The 22074-nt window shown below is 43.9% G+C and overlaps 1 protein-coding gene across 1 annotated transcript in view; it reads left to right on the forward strand.

Annotated features, from left to right (window-relative positions):
- NHSL1 (NHS like 1) overlaps positions 1-22074 on the forward strand; it is a 182152-nt gene that overhangs the window by 115720 nt on the left and 44358 nt on the right. Inside the window, 1 exon segment of the mRNA XM_080390103.1 lies at positions 17022-17174. Coding sequence (XP_080246229.1) covers positions 17022-17174 — 153 coding nt within the window.

Genomic DNA, 22074 nt, shown 5'->3' on the forward strand with positions numbered 1-22074 from the left:
GCCCATTTGTACAAAATTACTTCAAGTCTTGGGTAAATAACATTTCTGATGTGCATTTCTGTATGCGTCTCACATTTTTGGCTCATTTTGCTGCACATTCTCTGCATGTGCTGTAGAGAGCAAACCTCCCTGCCTGTCCTTTTCTGGCCAGGTCATGGAGGTCCAGTTCTTGGTCTCCTGTTCTGTTGCCATATGGCTCATAAGCCCCTTTTGAGAGTCAGATGCAAGAGCACTGTGGATGAAGGAGAGGGATAAAGAAGAAGTAGGAATATGCTGGGTGAAAAGAGCTTAATGTTGGGATGTTGTAAAGCACTTTATTAAGTGAATCAGTAACATGAGTACGAAGGCCTTGCTGTGTTGCCTTGCCAAAAGGAAATGCTTTGCTAGGCTGGCTGCTGACTGCTAGGTGTGAACTTGCGCTTGCTGTTGCAAGGAGGTGCTTGTGGTGGATGTTTCATGCGTTCCTCTCTGCATGTGAGCAGATGAGAAGCCATGTGTGGCACTCAGGAGCGCAAGGGAGAAGTGGGGAGGTTTTGGTATGGAGCTCATTAATGTCACTCAAGTGCATCTGGAGGAGTGTCAAAAAATAGAGAGTTCAGAGACACCCTTTGTGTAGTGTTTTTGGTAATTGGAGCAGGGAGCATCTGCTGTAACTATGGAGGTGGAGCAATGTAAGTGCAAATCCCCAAGTGAAACAGGTGAGATTGGAAAACTTGTGATTGAGGATGGTGGTTAATGGTAAACTGAACAGGCTCTTCAGTGCTTAATTTGATTAAAACTCATGGGGTTTATGGATGGTGGTACAGTGCGGTTGCAGATCTTATTAGGAGATGCTTTATCTAGTGCAGTGAAGTCAATAAATGGTTTTGAGTGCTGAGAAAATCAGACTCAAACCAGATTAAAGCTGAAACACAGTGAGAAAAATGTGAAACTCCACAGAAAAGGTACAAGCATTTTAAGGGATGCCTTTATCAGCCTGGGTAATGGAGTCACACTAGCAATCGGAAACGGATTATGGCAGCGTTATCAAAATCCATTTTACTATGCCATGTTTCTTACTGTGTCCCACCCTCCCCCAGGCCAACACTTTGAGATGAAGTAATAAAAGGTAACCAGGTTTTATAGCTGCAGTGTATTTTCTCTGCTGGAGTTGTAGGGAAGCAAATTCTCTGATTAACAAGGCAGATACTCAAATCGTCCCTTCAGAAGCCCATTTTCCAGGACTATGAAGATTGGTGACTTCTACCCTTCTCCTGAATCAGGTTGTGCCTGTGCATGCTGGGTTATGGTGGTAGAGGGCTTCTGTGGCATGTAGCACATTTGCAGTGCTCCTGCAGCAGAAACCCTCCTGGTTACTTGTCTTTTCTTGTTAACTGCTACTAAATGTGAAAATCTTCAAAGGCTTCTGTGCCACTCCCTTATTTTTCCTGTGCCAACTGCTCCTCATGCAGTGTCCTTTCCCTTGTTTTTTCTCACACTATTGGGAAGCCAGAAGCTTCAATAAGGACCCCTTGGAAAGGTGTGATTGTTGCCTTGCAAATACTTTGATTTATCACGTATCATGTTTGATTCTTTGTGTACGGCATGTGCTGCCCCAGTTTGAATGTAGGTAACCTGCAGCACTGCTTTTGTTGAGCCCATGCTAGTTGGTAATGTGATGATTAAAACCAGTATATTGCCATTTACCTGGTGAGTATGATGACCTCTGTCTTGTGCTCAGAGGGAGCAATATGGGCTGAGCAGTGTCCCACTGGTGAGGGACAATCAGAAAAGGGCGTACAGCCTCCGCATGGGGCACAGGCTTCCTCTGGGGACCCTGCACAGGCAAAGGCGTCTGGCTTCTGGATGGCAGCTCCTGTGGTGAGATCTGGGGGGATCAGGCTGGCAGAGCTTCACTGCCACCTGCCTCAGCTCCTCTGCCTGCTGGGGGATCCGGGTTGTGTAGGTTTGCCAGTACTTGGAGCTGGTGCTGTGGTCCCTGTCCTGCCAGGATGCAGGGGTTTTGCTTCTGCTGTCAGCTCCCAAAGAGCTCAGGACTGTCCCTGAAATCACTTTGCCTCCATATGGCCCTAACGCCTTTGAAAGGAAGTGGTATTAAAAGTCTGATAGATTACAACAGATTTTTAGCTCTCTGTTGTTTCCCTGCCCTAATCCGATGACAAATCATTGAAAAATGTGTGTGCTGCTTGATCCTCAAGATTTTCAAACCTCTGCAGTTATGGATCAACTCTGCTTTTGTCTCTCATCCGGAGCCACTTGCACCATACTACAAGCTGTGGTACTTAAGTAAAAGCGCACTCATTCTGTGAAACACATCACTTCTTAACTCTCAGTTGTCTTGTGCAAACATCTTGGAGGTAAAGCAGACTTGCACTTTGCTGGCATTGCAGCTGTGGCAGCATATAGATCTGGCTTATTGATACCTGGTAGTGTTAATAAAAAGAGACATGTTTAAAATAATCCCAAATGCCAATAGGCTTAGTGACATTTAAGCATGAGTGATGCTGTCAGTTTATCCACAAACAAAAGTGGTACATCTTAATTTGTCTAATTACACTCTTAACATGCAGACCAGCTGCTGCTGTGAACAAAAGCAGTTGATCGCACCATTTTATTAATTGCATATTAATTGCTGCATTCATGTTAACCATATGGGAGACAGTGGAGTGGAGTGAAGGCTACTTAGCAGTGGAAAAAAGAAAATGAACTGGCAGAGTGGCCTCTTCAGAGGACAAATCTCAGAATGATAGGGTGCTTAGAGCTTGCTGATGTGATTTGATTTTTAGAAGGAATCTATTTTTCCCCCCCATGCTAGATTTTTTTATTTAAAAGTGAGAGGGATTTGAGTAGTGCCTTACATGGTAACTGTATATTTGTGAAAGTACTGCTGTGCAGGTTGGTACTGCATTTGTTTGGTAATTTGCAGAAGGTAGCCTTGCTGGCATGTGGCCATCTGCCTTTGTCTGCCTGCTGTGCCGATGGATGCACCCACGCTGCCTGGAGTCGCTTCTTGTGGAAGCAAGGCTGCAAGACCCAAAAGGAGTACAAACCTTGCTGATTTTTATACTTACACCATTTTTCTGCAGGTATGTAGTCTTTTTTAGATAACAGTGGTAAGTCTTGCGCAGCACTGGGCTCCTTAGAGTGAAAACTAAAAACCTTGACACAGGTGGGTTAGCTGGTGTAGTATACCTAGAGCAAAAGGCAGATGGTAGTGGACTGGCTGCAGTGTGTGTCTGGCATCAGATTACCTTGTAGGACAGTGAATGATGCTCTTCCTGAAAGTGAAACTTTAGAAAGCTGCCCTCAACTTCTTTTTTTCTTTTTATTTTTGTGCTGTGTGAAGGCAGAGCCACTCTCAGTGGATACGTGACAGGTCTGTCAGGCAGCAGATGTAGGTTGGGAGTACACATGCAGTGACTTCTCTCCTGTCACCCCCAGACTGACATTATCATGGTCTATAGAGCAGCTCCTTCAGCGGCACAGTGGGATGGCTGTCTCCTGCCTCTGGACAGCTGCTGGCCCGCAGGTGGGCACCCATAGTGGGGACAAATTATATGATACATGCAAAGGAAGCTTGCTGAAACAAGACCAAAAAAACCGCACCCAAGGTCTGCCTTGAGCTGATTTGCTCTCTTCTCCCCTTCACACCTCTTTAGGAAGGTGAGCAAAGCCCCATGCTGGAATTTTTAAGCAAACGAAGGGGCAGCAGGTTCTGCAGGAGGAAAACCCAAGAGTGGCTCATTGCTTTCTTAGAGAGGAAGCAGTGAGCAAATTGCAGATTGAATAGAAATATGTCTAATTATGTGAAAGGAAGCGCAGGACTGGACCTGGAATATGCAATGATTTAGGGAACTCAGTCTCATCGGTTTATTAGATCTGCCTGCGAGGGTTTTCTAGAGTGAGTATTTCAACATTAAAGGCTTAGTCCCATCTCATTGCCAACAGATGGCATTTTGCTTGCATTTCCTGAATGTCTCAGAAGAGCTGGGATTCGGAGAGATTAGCTATTTTTTTTTAAAAAAAAGGGGGGGGGGCACAGTCTTTGTTTTAATTAACAATTGTTAAAAAAACCCCACCCTAAAATCATTTTTCAAACTGTATTAAAAAGCACAAAAGGAGACACAAGGATTGCACCATTAAGGAATTACTAATAAGCAGTTGAAAGGTAGATTGGATCTGATCTATTCTGAGAATATGCATTGCAAAACAAAACAATAATGGTGACATTCTTATGCCTAAGCAGAAATTCAGGCAGAGGGGTTGTTTTCTTGGTTTTTTTTTAATCAGAAAAATGCTTTAAGTGGCTCATTGCAATTACATCTCAACTGGTACTGTAATACACTGCAGTGGGATCTGGATTATGGGGATGATGCATGATTGGAAAGACACAGCTTGAATTTTGGATTGCAGGCGGTGCCTGCCATTACAGCAGTTACGGAAACAGTGCTTGACTTGTGAACTGACCAGTTTTGACTTGGAGTCATTGGGAGAGAATAAATGCAAAACCCCACAATGCCACTTCTCCAGTCACAGCAGAAGGGTACTTAATCAGCTTCCCCATGTCTTCTGTGTGCAGGCAGGCAGGCTGTGGCCTAACTATTACTAATTTAAAGGCTGAATTCCCCAAAGCACTGCTTGTGGCTGTTCAGCTTGTTTAGGCTGCAGCTCGTGGCTTTTGTTTGGAAACTGATTTTCAATATGCCAGGGACCATCTAGGCTACCAGCAAGGGCTTGTCCCTGTCAGCTGAGCACAAACTGTTATTGCTGGAGACTAGGCTTCTGGAGAAGAGAGAAAAACTTGTAAATACTGTTGTTGAAAGGCAAATTATCTAACGGTGGTGCCTTTTCCGTGGGAGTGCTCAGCTACCCACTCTGCGAGGGGTTAGTGGCCATGTGCTGCTCATCCCAAAGGTCTCATCCCCTATCCGTCTGATTTCAGATCTGAGCCGCGATGACTATGGGACAACTTTTCCTCCTCTGGTTCAGTGCTGTCATTTGTTTGTCCACTGTCCTTTGGGTGCTTTGACAAGGAGTTTAAGAACAGTGAAGTTTTACACACAAGAGCTGTGGAGCACTTTTGTCATTGCCCAAAAGCATCAACAGAGGTTTATAAAACCGTTTCTCTGCAATTTCGTGATCTGTTTCAGGGAAGGCTAATTAAACTTGTAGCTGGGTAGCGTGTCCAAAGCAGGTTTGGCACCTCTGCTAACTGAATGATCCCTCACAGTTGTTCTCGGCATCAACTTTTAATCAGCCTGGCCCTCCTCTTTTTTTGTTAGATGTTTGTCACAAACACGGTGGCATGACTAGACCAGGGACAGTGGGCTGTTGTTTGGTGGGTGTGAGCAGGTCTCCAAGCAGACGGTGGTAGCAATGTTAGGTTAAATAATTAATAGCATCAGAGAAAAAGACAGTCTTTTATGCCCAGTAGCTAAAGGTGAGCGCAAGGTTTTTTTCCTGTGTGTGATTCTAACCTTGTCCTCTTAGGTTTAATTGATCTAAAGAGGAGCAGGAGAAATATTTTCAAAGCCTGTATGAACACAGTTTAATTTTTTTTCATTTCTGGAGCAGGGTGTATGCTCTGTACAGAATATTAGATGTTGTGGAATGTGTCAGATACTTTTAATAGCCATGGTTTCAACTATGTTCTTCAGACCAGCCATGGTTTAAAAACAGAGATTTAAATTGAGTTCTGGTGGGCATCAGCTTAGGTAATTCCCTGGCATGGTAGCAAAGCAGGGATCCTATTCAATGATGCTTCTGTCTAACTCAAGTGGACTGGGATTGAAGTTTGCTCAATGTTGCATTGCAGCGTCCTTGAAGGGTGCCGAAGTCTACAACTGCTTGTATCATTACCCATAAAGATGGGAAAAAGGAGGTGCTGTTTCATGCATACTACATACTGCAGAAAAATTTTGGGGAAATATAGCTGTGGTTTTATTGATTGGTTTTCCTGAGGGTATAAACTTTATTCACACTGACAGTGTTATTGATTTCCCATGTCCTTCTTTACGTTGACCTTCTGCTCCAGGGGTCAGCCCTGCCCTGGAGCTGGCGGGAGTTTTCCCACCTGACTCTTCCAGACTGTTTTTAGATGGAGCTCCTCCTGTTTTCTCAATAACTTGCAATGTAAAACGCTGCCCCCTTCCAATTCTGTAATAGCACAAGCTGTCAGTAATTAGCGGTCCTCTGGACAAATCTGTAACCCAAAGCTGAATTTGGATTGTTGTGCATAGTTTAAAAATGCAGCCACTGGGATGTATGTTAGTTTTATCAACTATCTTGAAATGGCAGGATTGTTTGCTTAGTAGTAGAAACTACTTTGGCTTGTTCTTACTGTCTTCATAATAACAGCTACTGGGAAGTTTCAGGAGTGGCTGAGCTGGGCAGGACAGTTGATTGTTGCAAGCTTGTTGTCTGGGCTGGAAAACCCATGGTATTTTTGCACAGAAATTTATTTTTAGACTCTGCTTAGTTGTCTCTGTATTTGTTTGTATGGTGTCTCCAGTCTCTCTGATCAAGTGTTGGAAATCTCCAAGCTGCAGTGTATTTGCTGTTGGCAGGATGATATGTTTAGAAGCTCTTTCAGAAATATAGTGGTGGTTTTAGTGCAAGCAGTGTTGATCTAAATTGTGGATGCATGCTTGCGTTTCAGTTCAGACTTTCAGTCTCAAGAGTTCAAGTGAGAGTTCACCACTGGAAGCAAGTTACTCCGAAGACATGATGTCAGGTTACAGAGCATGTGATCTGTTTGGAGCTGAAGTGCAGGTGGTGGTGCCATAGCTGCACACTTTCAAAGGTTTTCAGATAAAAATAGTAAAAAAGCTTGAATAAATATTTAAAACTAGCATCAGCTGTCTTAAGTTTTACACTTAAACTTCTACAGCTTTTCAAACTTCAACTCCTTCAACAAAATACAAACTTCTCTGCAGTTTATATTTTGTGCTAAGCAGGGAAATGGCAGGATACCAAAGGAGACATTTTTGCAATTAAAAATTGTCTCTTTCATTTTAAAGGTTGTGTGTTAATCTCCTTGTCAGGTTACACCTTCACTGTTTGTTTGGTGCTCTGAAGTTCCCCAGCCACAGCAGGGAATAACTTTTTTTATTTTTTTTTCCAAATACAAGAAAGGGTAGGTATCTACAGTAAGGATCCTGTAGAAAAAGTAGGGATCTACTTCCTTCCCTTTCTGGCAGCAAATGGATGCAGAAATGGCAGACAATGCAGGACAAGAGAGAATCCACTTTTTGTGGATTACCTTTTGATGAAGTAGTTGGTGATGCCTGTTTGCTTAATGCCCCCTCTTACTTACTGAAACCGTCGCCACGATATTATGAATTGTGTTACTTGTTGTGCTCACTAGTGCTTTCTGAAGATGTTCGGTGGCAAGGCACTTTTTTTCACAGTAGCATCATTTAAACTGCTAGATGCATTTTGCTAGCAATCCAAAGAAACTCAACTATTCAGCTGTTAAAGTTGACTGACCACAGCATGTTTTGAGGTTTGGTCTGCTCGATTGTGTATGATTAATAGCAGGGATGTTTGCATCTTTGACACTTTTAATCAAACAGGTGGTAACAAAATTTTTAGTTGGTATCCACATTATAAATTTTGAAAGTTCGACTGATTAGCAAGATTAGGAGGCTATCCTTTCATTTGGCTTTATTGAGAACTTCTAATAAGAAGATGCTGACCACACAAATATAATCTTAAAATTTTATTTCAAAATCGGTTGGTGTTTGATCATGTTTCAGATCCACATGCTTATCACCAGCCAAAGACGTTCTCTGCAGATGCTGTGGGATAGATGTTGGTTCAGTTATTTCTTGAGGAGCTTAAAACAGGTTGCTGAACCCTGCAGCAACATAATTATTAGGTGACTGTTACATTGGCTCGATGCCTTACTTTAGTTTGGAGAACATTGTTTTTCAGGGCAGATTGTGCCATTATTTAATTGCAACATGCCCAGGTTTTCACATTTTGTCAAAAATCTTAGGGCTTCAGGGACAATACCAAATGTCACAACTGATAAATCCATTTATTATTTGTGAACCTTTGCTTTTACTTATCATTTTACTATTGTGTTGTGCAGATAACATTTTCAGGTGAAGTTTTTGAAAGTTTCTAACTAAGAAACAGAACTTTGTTTTCGGGTTGCTGTGTGAGACAATGAGCAAGCACTTGGTGTTTGATTTTGGTATGTGCAGTTATATGATCGTATGATGACTGATATTTTCCAAGGAGCTTAATTTTTTTATTTATAGATCGCAAAGTTCTTAGGAAACTAGAGGATATACTAGCCTAATCTTAAGAGAGGGTGTCTCCAAGCTTAAATGTGACTCACTCTGAGTTTTTTAAGAGTCAGCAGAAAGAAAAAAAAAAAAGAGAATCCGCCAAATCCTTATACCAGGGTAATCCATATATAAATAAAAGCATGCCAAAGACCAGTGTTGGGTGGGGAGATGGAGATAGGCTACAGGAATTCTTTCTGTGATCTTTAAATAAGTGAAATGAGTGTGTGGAGCATGTCTCCTTCAGGACACCCATAAGGAGAATGCAAACTGAGATTAGTTGAAGATATCTGTTGGATATTAGTGTGGATCCACAAGTGCACAGCTGCCAAAGATGGAATTACAGGCTGAACAGGGAGATTGTTTGGGACAGAAGTTTAGAAATGGCATTTTTGCAGTCTCGTTTTGTTGGTTTCACTCTGAGTCCTACAGGATGAATCAATGAGAAGACTTACCTAAACTTGTCTGCCTGGTATTTTTTCCGTTGCTAATTCAGAAGAGAAGTATCTTCTCTAGGGAGCATTATTAGGGCAAACAAGAGTCAAGATTTTGCAGACTAACTTTATTGCTGCAGCCATTTTTTGATTGGTTCCTCAGGATAAGCCATAGCATAGGAGCATTGAGGTGGATTTGGAAATTAAATTGGGAATATTTCCTGGTGGCATTTTAAAAGGCTCTTCTTAGGGAGAGAGAAAAGTACTCTTCTGGGAGCTGATGTTGCCCCAGCCTGGGTTCAGGAGTAGCCAAAAGAAAAAGGATTGTGCCCTGCAATGTAAAACAAACCCGTGGAACAAAATTGCACATTCACTAAATGTTTTCGGTTCTCCTGCCTGCAGTTACAGTGTGTGGGGAGATGCTCTAACTAAAGAAACTGCTGCTTTGTCTGCAGGCAGCCCTGCCCAAATGCTCCCTTTTCTCTCTGGTGATGTGTTTGCATGATAGAGGATCCTGTGGAAAGATGTTTTGAATTGTCAAAGGAATGAATTAGCTTTATTGTGCTGTGACCTAAATAGGATCATCAGATCAATCAGTCTGCTGCTTTTCTGTCCTCTCTGGCTTAGGTTGTGCTGCTTCTCCTTCTCATCTTCCTCCCTCTCGCCCCTGCCCCCGCCGGGCAGCCCCTTTCCCGAAGCCTGCAGCCATAATCCCTTATGAGACGAATAAAGGAGGGCACTGCCGGGGAACCCTCGTTAAAGCAATACCTGCTCCCTAATTGCCTGCGCAGGGACAGGCTGAGCCCCCGGCTCCCCTGCCAGTCCGCTGGGGCACGGGCCCTTCTTGGCTTTTTGTTGCAGTGCCTTTGGGATAAAATACTTTTTCTCCTTTGTTCCCTCTCCTCCAGGCATTCTCCTCCTCCTCCTCTTCCTCCTGATCCCAGGTTTAATGAATTGCAATTTCTCAGTAGCCGGGGAAGTATCGCGCTTCACCGAGGCTGAGGTTGCCTTGAAAGAGGCCATTGTCAGCGAGCCGGGCTGGAGACAGGAGGGCAGCCGAGTGCCTCGCCGCCTGGGACTGCCTTTGTGGACCGAGCACTTTTGTTCTCCTGAAAGATGCCGGGACTGGCTCAGAGGGAGGGAGAAACCCCTTCTGACCATAAATTACTGACTCCCGTGGGCTGCGGGGATGGCTTTGGCTCCATTTAAGCACCAGCAAGTGGTTGACAGCATGGGTGAAGGTGGCCAGAACAGGCATAAAGCTTGGGCACGAGTTTTGAAAACACTTGAGGCATTTGGCCTCAGGTACTTGATGTTTCTTAATGATGGAAGTTTTGCCTAGATGTGAAGGTGCAGCTTTCAAGGCCGGGTGGTGTTGGTCTGAGCCAGGCAGGAGCCTTGTGACCTGCAGGAAGGCGTTTGTAACCCTCCTTGGCTTCATGCTGACCCTGCAGATGCCTGGGTGCCTCTGTGCAGCTCAGGGAAGGGGTGCTCAGGGGTAAGTTCCATAGCTGCTCCCCTCTGGACACTGCAGCTTCTTGGAGGGGGCAAATGGGGGTGTCAGGGAGCCATCCCATGCACATCCTACACAGACCCATCCCTGCAGACATGCTGGAAACCACTGCCCTCCAACAGCTTCTTTCCCACGCATCCCCATGCAAGCTGTTGGAGGGTGGCACAGTGGAAACTTACTTCGAGCGAGTGATTGACGTGCCCATAAAAAGCAAAGGCATTGATTTAATTGTTTTGGCTACATCTGCTGGCCAATGTTTCTGCTTTCCCTTTTGCTTATTGAACACACTTTCATTGGAAGAACTCTTCAGAGCAGTTCACAGCTCAGTTGTATGGTTTTACTTTTCCTTTCCTCTTAAAACACCTTCAGTGCTGTACAGTTGTTTAATGAAGGATTTTTCCATTGTGTGAATAAAGTTGCTAAGGCTTACAACTTAAACTTTGGGTTTTGAGATGATGTTACATGTTCGTAGTTCAATGCATTGTTCTTTCATGAACTTGGTATGTGCGCTGGGTTTGCCTCTCCATGAAAATAAGTGGTAAAATTTGTCTTGATTTGTGTGAGGGAGCAGGAATGGGTTCCTTTATTCTTTTCCTTGATATTTTTTTTTTCTTAACTAAGTACTTTCTAAATTTTGTGCTGCACATGTGTGTATAGGTTAATGAGTGGCAGTAGGAAGGAGAACAGTTGATTCTCACAGATTTGTTAGTGCCCTGACAAACAGCTGCCACTGGGGCTGCTGCTCCAGCTGTGGTTACAAACAACCCAAGAACATCCCTTCTCAGCATTTGTGTTTTCATAAAGCTTCAACTTCGTCGACAGATCTTGTGCGCTGGTGCAAGGTTCAGGGCACTGGTAGTGAATGGGGGCTGGACAGGAGAGCTCCCCTCCCCCAGGGGCTGGCTTGAAATACTTTCGTGGAAGCCAGATATTTCCAGATTGTTTCACAGGCACTGATGTTTTATGTTGCTGTGAATGTGGAGGGGTGGTTGTCCCAGATGGCGGTCGCAGAGCAGGTCAGCTGGAAAGCCCCTCCAAATAGGGGAGAAAGCAGAGAGGAGTGAAGGAGCGGCTGCAGCGCTTCAGGCACACCGTGCACAAGCAGCCGCTCACATTTGCTTCTCTTCTGGATGTACATGGCCTCTTCTAGAAATTAAAATCAGTTTAACCACTCAGGGATTAAAAATCGTTATAATGTGAACTAAAAAAAGACACAGTTTTGTGAATGAGTGTTATACATCTGTGATTTTGAACATGCTGTTTGGCACTGTGTCTTGGGCCTCTCATTTTCTTTGCTTCAATCTCTGACTTGTTAGTAATGGAGGAGTTTCTTCTGGGCTGAACTTTGTAATCTAAGGTAACAACCTTTTCGGTAAGAAGTGAGAATTAGTGTTTGCTGAAAATCTTTGCTATATTTCCTGCATTTCTTGTGATAGTATCCTTGTGTGGTGGGAAGTGAGTGTGATCTCTGCTTGTAAGGATGCGGAAACTGAGGTGGTGGGTTAATATTAACTTGCCCAAGGTGAAGTAGGAAGTGTGCCACAGAGCAAGGTCTTCTCAGTCTGCTACCTGTCTCTTGAGTCATTTGCTTTTACAGAACTGGTACCATGGTGTGTGCAAACCTACTGTTCATGCAGGGTTTATCCAGCTTTAACAAACTTTTAATTTTTTTTCTATCAAGGTAATTTTAGGTGAGGGTTTTTTTTGTTGTTTGGTGGGGTTTTTTTTGTGGTTTTGTCTGCTGCATTGGCAATGTTGGAGGCTGAAGTCCTTTATCTGTTTGCATAGTGACTACAGTATAAATTTTCTCAAACTGCCCTGTCTTTTCCTTTTCTCAATGGTAGAGAGGCAGGGTGAAGAAAAGCGTGCTTCCAGCTCTGAGAGAACTGCCATTAGAAGCCAATTGCAGTGACAGGAAGAGCATTTTTAAATGGATTGAGGCAATGTGCTGAATTTCATGGAAGCCAATGGGTTTGGTTCAAGTGAGGAAGAGGCTTTGGTCATTGCATCGCACTAGATCCACAGATACAAATACCGAACTAGTGTTTCCTTTGGGGTATCCCCTGAGAGCCACTTCTGATGTTTGATCTCTTTATGAGCATGACCTGAGGGAAGGTGGAAGCAAAGAGCAGGGAGGATGAAAGGCAGATACCATCTTCTGCATTGTTTGTTACTGGGTTTGAATAGCTGCCTCCATACTGGAGATCAGGGCTAGAGGACAGCAATCAAGTGCTTGTTCTCAGGCAGGAGAAATGCTTCAGGGTGGGTTGAGGATCCAGTAACAAAGAGCAGCACTGCCCTTGGCACACATTGCAGACCTTGGTGAAAGGGGGAAGGGCTGGCTGTCTGAGCCGTCCAGAGTACCCAGGATCACGTTGATACAAGGAGGTTGTCCATGAAAAGGGAGCAAAGTCTTGCATCCCAGGGCTTGCAAGCCTTTCTGAGGTGCTGTGAAGACCTGGGTGAGAGTCTGTCTCACTTCCAGTAGCCCAGTCCTCCTCATATACTAGCCTGAAACTGCACCTTCCCCTGTGCAAATACATGGTAGCTCCTCTTTCCACTTACAAAGCCACTTTCTACATCCTAAAAAAGATCAACACCATACTAAAAACTTTGTGGGTTGGCTCTCGAATGGCAGTGCTCCTGGAGGTAGAAATGTAGTCATTTTGCATTTGCCTTCAGAGTGTGTCCAGCAAGTGTGCATTTAAAGGGGTTTTAATAATGTATGGGTAATGGCAAATTCCTAACAGGTGTATTACCGTGTATGTGATATTTTTTTAAAAAAAACAACACTAAATAATTATCTTGTTACACAAAAAATGACCCCCTGGCATCAAACTCTGATACTGTGCTTGATGGCAATCAATGCAAAAGCAGAGGTGCCTTCCCCACCGTTGCTGCCATGGCACTGTGATCTTTGGTCCCTTTGACAGAAGTGAGCCAGGCAAAATGTCTCTTGGACCAGCAGCTGCTGGAGAGACCTGATGCTAATGGCATTTTTTATGTCAACCCCACTTTGCAATTGTAAAATCTCTGGATTACTGATAAAATACTGATAATAGTATGTGTTCAGACAATGATGGGGAAGCATTGTTTACTGTCTGTTCTACACAGTGCTGAGTCTCAGCCGGTGAAACTGCGAGTGAAGTTCCGTGGAGCATGTGCTTCTTACGTGCTGCACAACAGGGGCCGGATCCTGCTGCAGCTTTGGGGTCAGTCTAAGCCCCCTGCTGCTGGCATTTTTCTTTTTCCTGAGGAAAAAAAATCCTTCTCATTGTTAACCCGAGAGGGCTTCCTAAGCCTGCTTTGTGAGGGAGGGCTTGCTTCTTGAGCCTGAACATTGTGCAAAGGGCATGCCCTGCGGAGCACATTCATTTGGTGCTTAGCGTTTTCTCTTTAACTTCTGCAAAACTGCCGTGCATTCCTAGGAAGGATGACTGTGAACCTCTGTACAGTATTTTTTTTTTTTTTAAGACGTGAGGATATAATGTGCATCTCAGAAAGCTGGGCTATTTCATCTCAGTGCACATGTTTCATTTGATGAGTAACAGGTTCTCTATTAGCCAGAAATAACTCGATTTTGTTTTCCATGTATCTGGTCTGAGATGACGCTAACAAGAATAAATTAGGAGTATTACTGAATGAAATTCAATATGTAAAATTAGTGGTCCGATGTCACAGGCAGTGGGGAGCAGTGGGGCTGGGAGGCGAGGCGCTGCAGGGCCGAGGCTGCGCGTTCACAGCGTGGCTCTTTTGGCTCTTAATAAAGTGGGAGCGAGAGGGTAAAAATAAAAAAAAAAGGGGGCGGGGGGCGGGAGAAGAGGGGGAAGGATGGGAGCGCTGGGAAAGCAGGGCATCCTGATTTGCACGAAAATGCAACTCTCATTTGCAACTGGAAGGAGGCTGGAGGGCAGCGGCTGTGGCCGGAGGGCGGGGGAAGGTGCGGGCATCGCCCCCTGCTCGGCGGCGGCGCGGCGGGGGGCGGGCGGCACCTGCACCCCGCGCCGCCCGCAGGAGCCGGGCTTCCCGGAGGAGCCAGCCTTGGAGGGCGGTGGAAAGGATGCGGAGCACAACGGAGGAAATATGCATGGCTAGCAAGAAAGCTCGATTTTTGTTCCCGTGCAAACGTGCATAACAATTAACTTTTTTTTCCCCCATCTCCTCCTGTTTTGCATGTTGAAGCTGGCTGTTTTCAGCCCACAAGGTTGCCTTTGAGGAGGGGAAATTCAGGCTAAAGAACTGTAAATGATCTCGTGCATCAGGAAGATTAGACAGATATAAAGTGGTATCAGGAAAGAAAGGAGGAGGGGAGAAAGAAGCCTGAAGAAGAGAGGTTTGGTGTGCGGAGTTGGAACAGGATAAGTCTGGAAAACAGTCACCTTCCCGCAGCTCCTCCTTTCTATGGGATTTGAACTCCGGGATCGCAGTTCAGCACCTTGAAAATGGTGGTTTTCATCAACACAAAGCTTAAATCTCTCATGAAACTTTTCAAGAGAAAGAGTAAGTAGTTGTGCGTGCTCGCTGATCTTCCGGGAGGCAACCCAGTCCTGCAGGAAAGTGTGATTCCCTTCGGCTTTGCTCCTGCTTTCCTGAAGCCTCGTCCGAAGTTTATCTCACTCTCTTAGCCACTCGATATGTTGTAGTGTGCAGAGGCAGCCTTGTGAGGTGCTTTTGGACCTCTGCTTTGGGATACTGGGTTGCTTTTGAAGTCCTTCCTCGCAGTGGTTTTGAAGGAGCCGGACTTCCCTGTGTGAAGCGAGCAGCCCGGTGACAAGGCAGAGGGTGCTGGTGTCACCTGCTGCCCGGCACAGTTGTCCCGCTGGGTGCTGGGGCACCCTCCCAGCCCGGTCCGGTTTCTGTCCCTGCTGCTGCAGCTGCTCAGCAAGTGCATGGGTAGCTGTGGGCTTGTATCTCAGATATATCTATATAAAGCTTGTTCTGAGCCAAGTGTTGTTTTTTAAAGATGCCGTAGTTTCAGAATGGCTTTTAAAATCCCGATTCTTCATTTAATTCATTAAGATAGACAAGTTGCACTAGAGAGAGTACTTGGGAAATGTGTGTCGACTGGTTTTGATGATCATCGCTCTGAGCAGGAAACTTTAATTTTGGTATTTTGGGACTACAGTGGACAGGGGGCTTGGCAGCTGGTGTTGCCCTCCTCCTCTTCCTCCCCCACCCCCTACTCAGCTAGGGAATGGCGAGGGGCGCTTTTCAGGCAGGTCATTGACCATACCTGTCACTTTTTATGTAATACTGGAGTGATTGATGTTGTGACCAGGTAGGTGGTGACTTGTCAGTTTGTCGTGATTTAGGTTTGACCTCTGGTTAGCAAGGATGAGAAGCGCAGGCACAGACTCTGTCAGCCAGTATGCCTAAAAGAGAGGAGAGGATGCAGGACCAAGGCACCTCAGAGATGAAGAGACCAGTCAAAAGTCTTCAAAAACCTTTTTCGAGGTCTGATACTAATCTAAAAAAATTGAAGAAAGGGAGTTAAGAACGCCCCGCCCCAAGTTTTTTAGGGGCAAAACAGGCATTGAGCATTAGGCTGTAGACAGGTTTTGAAATGAAAGGGCATAGCTTATTTTCTTTAACGAGTACCGATTACTTCCATCTGAAGTGATTCTGGCAGATGCACAGTGGTGTTAGGGAAAGTCATTTTTCAGATGACAGGAGGCTGTTGCCTTCATTTTGCTTCTCAGTTTACACACCTCTTCTGCTATCACAGAGGCATCAGACAAGCTTCACGAAGTGATGCTACAGGCAGCGCAGCAGCAAGCAGTGCCCAGGCAGCAAGGAAAGCACAGGGAAGGTGCAGAGCTGGCGGGCAGGTGCTTGGGAGGCAGCACAGCTGCAGTGCCTTTTTCTGCTTTGGAGAGCTAAAATCGAGGATGTGCAGCACGCTGGCTAGAGGCCAAAGGGTGCCTGGGGGATCACAACATATGACCCCCAACTGCCCTTTTCCTGTTTACAGGGTGGAGGGATAATGCCATTCAACTGCAGAAGTTTTTATTGATGATGAACTTTAAACAAAAGGTAATGGCTGTCTCCTGGGAAGCATAAAGGATAAATGAATCTTAGCAATATGTGCTTTGGCTGATTCATTATTAGATTGTCTGTAGGAACTTTGAACTTGAGCAAGGTCTGTATTTTATTTTCACGTGTGTATTGGCTGAGAAGAGGTGGCCAGAGCAGTCCCTCTTCAGTACTGTTGTGCACTGAGCACTGCTTGCCCACGGAATTGCTGTTGTCCAAATAGTCTTTCCACTTAGAGTAATGGAAAGTAGTTAATTTGTCAGCTTCACTGGAATCTTTGTTCCTGGTTTGAGTGAGCGTGAGGTCAGAGAAGGTTATTTCCTGACACAAATGAACCTGTTGTAGTCTCTCATGGCGACTGTCATATTCCCAGGGTCACCTCTGAGCAAAAGGGAACTATCCTGCAATGCACAGCACCTGGCAGGATCAGGGGACAGGACATTTATCTTGTTCGTGAAGACTTGGGAGCTAGAGGACGGAAAACAAGAGTTGCAAGTTCAGAGTAAATACAACAGCAAGTATAAACATGGGAAGAGGGAAAGGTGTTTCCTACATAACATAAATTGAGATTATAAATAAGAGAAGTGTTTTTAACTGTCATGGAAGTGAGGTTCTAGGGAGTGTTTTGATGGAACTACAGTGGCAAGCAATCTTTTTTAAGATGGTGCACATCAAACTTGTGTGTGGAGTTTCATGACACAGCTATCTAGAATAACATTTAATTTTCTTACTGTTGTTTTGCTGCAGCTGTTTCCAACCTCGATGAAGAGAGTAGATGGACTGTGCACTACACTGCTCCATGGCACCAGCAGGAAAATGTCTTCCTGCCGTCTTCTAGACCACCTTGTGTGGAGGACCTGCACCGACAAGCCAAGCTGAACCTCAAGTCAGTACTGAGAGGTAAGATCCTGCTGCTGACACAAATGTGTCTGGGACAGTAGTTTTTGCCACAGTCTTTGCAAACGTATTCAAATTGCAGGCTTTGGAGGAAGTTTATTTGTTTTTCTGCCTGCAGCACATCAGGAACATCAGTGGTATTTACCCCCTCAAACGTAGGGATAGGGCAAAAATGCTTTTGCTATCAGGAGACAAGGAAATGTGTTACCTGGCAGAGCACTCTAGAATGGAAAAGGGGAAAACCTTGTGTGTTTTGGCCATTTCCATTTAGTCTTTGGAATGTTTCCATAACGGTACCTTCAATTTCAGTAAGTCCTGAGTTACTCCATGTACACTTTAGTGCAAGTACCACATCAGAGGTGTTTTATTTGGTGATGTCTGTTGTTGGTGTACAGGGTCATTTGCAGGGATGTGGCTAATTGTGAGAGATCAGAAAAGGCACTGAGAGCAGAGATGGGAAACAGGGAACAGGGCAGTCACAGGGGCCCTTTCAGTAATGGAAGTGCTTTCTTCAGAAGGGTGTAGCATATTTTTAAGGACCTCTTTTACCCTTAGTACCTTCATTGGCTGTACCCGTATGGTCTGGCATGGGAGGCAGTGTGTTCTGTTAGTGCAGCCATGAGGTCAGAGACAGGCAGCCAGAGGGGAGGACTGCAGAACAGAACATCTCTCCCTGAGCCAGAAGTTTAAAATTACAGCTTAACTTCTGTGTTCAGGAAATGGTTAACTTAGATTTTTCTTTACATCAGCTATTTAACAAAGAGGGTTACCCTGCAAAGAACCAACTCGTTTCAAGTCTCTTTGTTTCAGCAGGAACCACAGGTACTTGATACCTGGCAGAGTTAACCTGATTTAAAAGAACATTGAAATTTTTGTTTGTTTAACATGACATTTCTTCTTTTTAAATGTGCAGAAAACTTCATTTTGTATGCCTGAATAGATAAGTGTTTGGCTGCCATGTTTTATTTCTCTTGACATTTCTGCAGGTAATTGATTTTCACCATCTCTTACTAGATGCTTTTTGTTATGATTTAATAGGGGAGTCTTGGCAGCCGGTGTTATTAAAGCACATGCATGGCTCAGCAGATAGCCTGTGTGTCCCCTATACTTACTACTGGATAATACATTTGTGCAGCCCTTTAGCCTTGAAATGTTTACTGTTCCTTTGCAGGTACACTTCCCAGTTCATTACAAAAGAAAAATATGTGCGTGCTTTAGATTAAAAAGAATACTGCTTTTGGTTAGCTTTTCGTAAACTTTTACTCATTCTTCTATTTTTCTGTTCTCTGAGACTATTATAAAAAAATGCATAGGCTAAAATGCCGCTCTGATTTTCTTGTGTTCTATCATAAATGTATCTACTGCAGTTTCATCTTCTGTATTAGTGAATTTATATCTGATACATTTGTGTGAAACTTCCTCCAGATTACACAATTGAAGTCATTTTGATCTGCTGGGATTTTTGTCTAGAGCTGCTGCTCTTTATAAAACAAAAGCTATTCAGTACTAATACAAATTACCAGTTAACCATTTGTATTAAATAAACTGGCTTGTGCACATGATGTAGGACTGCTTGGTAGTGAAGTGAATTTCAGTTTCATGCTTTCAGGGTGGTAACTGAGAGAGAGAAGGAACTGTAGTGCCTTCACCAGACCTCAAGCTGCTGACATAGTTAACAAAACTCTGCTGTTTATTTATTTACTTATTTTACCACAGCCTCTTTCCCTGGGCCATGTTTATTCTCTTAAGAGTAGTTTTAAAGTAACTCCTTGCTCTGGCCTGTAGCTGTCCTGAGTAGCTACAGCATGAATGTAACACCATTTTCAGTAATTTCATTCTTGCCTGTAGGGGCTTTGAGTAGTTAGAGAGGCACTGACTGAAGATTTATCTGTTTTACTCTGCTGCTGCTTCACAAGCGCTGTGAAATCAGGAAGATGCCAGTGGACATTTGGAGGATTGGGTTAACAGTTCTGTAGCTAACACTGAGTTTCATTTAGTGGACAAGTGCTGTTGTAATTGTGACACATTTGTGACAGCTGCTGAATGGCTTTTCCACCCATTGCTTTGGAAAAGACACGTTTCCCAAAGCTTCTTAACAGGTAGGAAGTAAAAACAGTGCTTTGTGATTACAGCACAGAAGACCTTGAAGAAAAGTATTCTCATAAGAAGCACCATTGGGCTATCATTCTTTAATTCTGCATTTCTTGGCCTCATGATGAAGCTTGCATTTTGACATCTTTTTGGTATTTCACATTCATTGGTTGAGGTGAAGCATGGGGCAGGAGAACGTCTGTATGGGACGCAACCTGCTGCATGGATGGTGGGGAATGAACAGTGTTGGATGACAAGGTGTGCTGTACTCTGTGCAGGAAACAGTGGTGTGAATCCCCCTGTTCTCCAGAAAGTGTTTGCACAAACTGGAAAGGAGTAGAACAAAAGCAAAATTATTTTTTTCTTTGTGGTAAGTTGGAGATGAAGTAGTGGACATGTATAGCAGTGGAGAAATACTTATGTTTGGTAATAGGGGAAACTTCCTTGCAGTAAAGATACTGAAGCACTGAAATACATTTTGGAGGCTATGAAATCATTTTAAGTATAGGTGAGAGAAACAGCACCTATAAATTGTTTTTGTATGTTTAATTCTACCTTTAGAGGAAGTTGGGAAGGGAAAGAGAACCTCTTGTGGTCCCCTCAAACCTCATAATGTGGTCAGGGCTAAACTAGTAGCTATAGTTCAGAGCATTAAAATACATCTGTAAGTTTTCCAGTCCTGTTCTTGTTCAGCTTATGAGATCTGAAATTGCTGGTACATAGCAACTTGATTGCAGACTATTAATTTGTTACTGCATTCGTTGCGCCCTCAGTGAATGGAAAAGTAAGTATAAAACTTAGGTGACAAATAGTAATTCACATGTAGAGCACAACAGTCATAGAGACCACCTGTAAAGATATTGAATTATTTTGAAAGATTTTATATATTCAAGTAAGATACTCCTTTCTATCAAGGAGTTTTCACCCATCTAATACTAAACAGGTGAAATGCTGGCTAGCTTTTAAGACAATGCAAGGCCAAACCTATTTATTCTGGTACAATTTTAGCAGCAAATTTTTGACACATGGTTCTAGCTAAAAAAATCTAGTGAAAATATCTAACCTGTCTTGAGAGAAATCAAGTATTGTATTCTCTGCATACCTTGACTAGAAGCAGTGTTGTGTTTGGAGGAATAAGAGATATTTTCATTACTTTTTTTAACTTTGTATATTATATATTAAAATGTCTTCTGCTTATCACATTGTGGAAGTAGATGCAGCATGTGATGTTAAGTGTTGCATGGGAAGATTTTTTGAAGGTTTTTTTACCTATGAACTAGCCTTTTACCCATTTGAAATCAAGGGGAAGTACTGTGGTTTTCCATTATGAAGCTACTTTCAGGTATAAATGGTAAGATCTTGCATTCAAATTTGTTCATAACAGAGGTAAAGCTATTTATCCTTCTTTAGGTGTGCAAGTGCTCAGTTGCCACATGAAGTTCTAAAAAGCAGTATTGTCCAGTAATCTGAATTAGAAAATGAAGCATCTAGAAGCTGGAGTTTGTGATGCACTTACATTTTAATCTAATCTTTGATTCCTTTAAGGTGGGATTAAGCTTTTTTTATTAGCTCCACAGATGTATCTTCTAACATTATGCCATTACCATCAACATCTGCTGCTTCAAATACAGCTTTTAGCCAGGCAAACCGTGGGTGTTACGGCTGCTTTCCATCAAATCCAGGGGTTGTGTACTATGAGAAGCCAAGTACCTTAATCCTGATACCCAAATATTGGCCACATCGGCTGAATTTGCTTTATGTAACTTATTATAAAAGATTCCCCCCCCCCCCCCCCCTTTTTTTTTTTTTTAAGGTTTTGATTGCATCGGGCAAAACAGGCTCTCCTTTTCCTTGGGGAAGGAGCCAGGTGGAGCACCTTGGAGTGCCTGGTGGGGCAGATGGGGTAACATGTGCCATCCAAGGCACCTGTTTCCTTACCCTGAGGGCAAGCTGCTCAAACTGGCCTTTGCTGAGAGCCTGTCTGAAGTGGCCTCTTCCTCATATTTTCATGGTCACTTTAGGGAAGGTGTTTCCAGGCATACAGACATTCAGATAGAAACGAAACATCCTTGAGGAGTCTTGTGTGACTGTTGCCTTCTATGGAGTTGTGAAAATAGGTGATAAAGAAGACAGATGAGAGGGAAGAGCTGAGGCTGTGCATGGAATCAGGATCCTCAGATCAGTCCTATTCCCTTGCACTGTGTGCTCTGCTCTAAGGCTGAAGGACTGACTTGTTTAGTCTCATGTTGCCAGGGTCTACTGAGTGGCTGGACCAGCTCTGAGAGTCTGGTCTGGACAGTAGCAAAGCTACGAGTTTAATGTAGTTCAGCATGGCACTGGTTCTTTTTCTTTTTAAGGCAGACCGTTATTTGTGCTAAAGGAGCAAGTGCCACAGTGTTCCGTACTGCCTTTTGCTCCATGGTGCCAAGAGGTTGAGTGAGTGTTCACCCAGGGTGAAGAGGGTAGCACCGTAACACAGCCCTGTCCCTGACCTGGTGCACTGACAGATCTAGCTTGTTGCTCTGCAGCACGGTTGTGTTTAAAGGACCATTGTCTGAAGAAATCCCCCGACTACAGTGGTCTTCAGCTGGGAACACAGATACCACAGCAGTAGTATATAGCAATGATGCAAATATTTAGTAAGAAAAGTAACTTGAGACTCATTTTGCTAGCTGTACTATAATCTAAAAATGACAAGCAATAAGGCATGAAGCGTGAAGGTGGGGAGGAGACACAGCACTGTTGTAGGTGTTGCTTTGCTTAGCTGGTTGGAGTGTGTCCCAAGTGTGCCTGTCTACCTTCTGGATGGGTT

Source organism: Falco punctatus (assembly GCF_963210335.1).
Source record: "Falco punctatus genome assembly, chromosome: 5".
Taxonomy (NCBI): Eukaryota; Metazoa; Chordata; class Aves; order Falconiformes; family Falconidae; genus Falco; species Falco punctatus.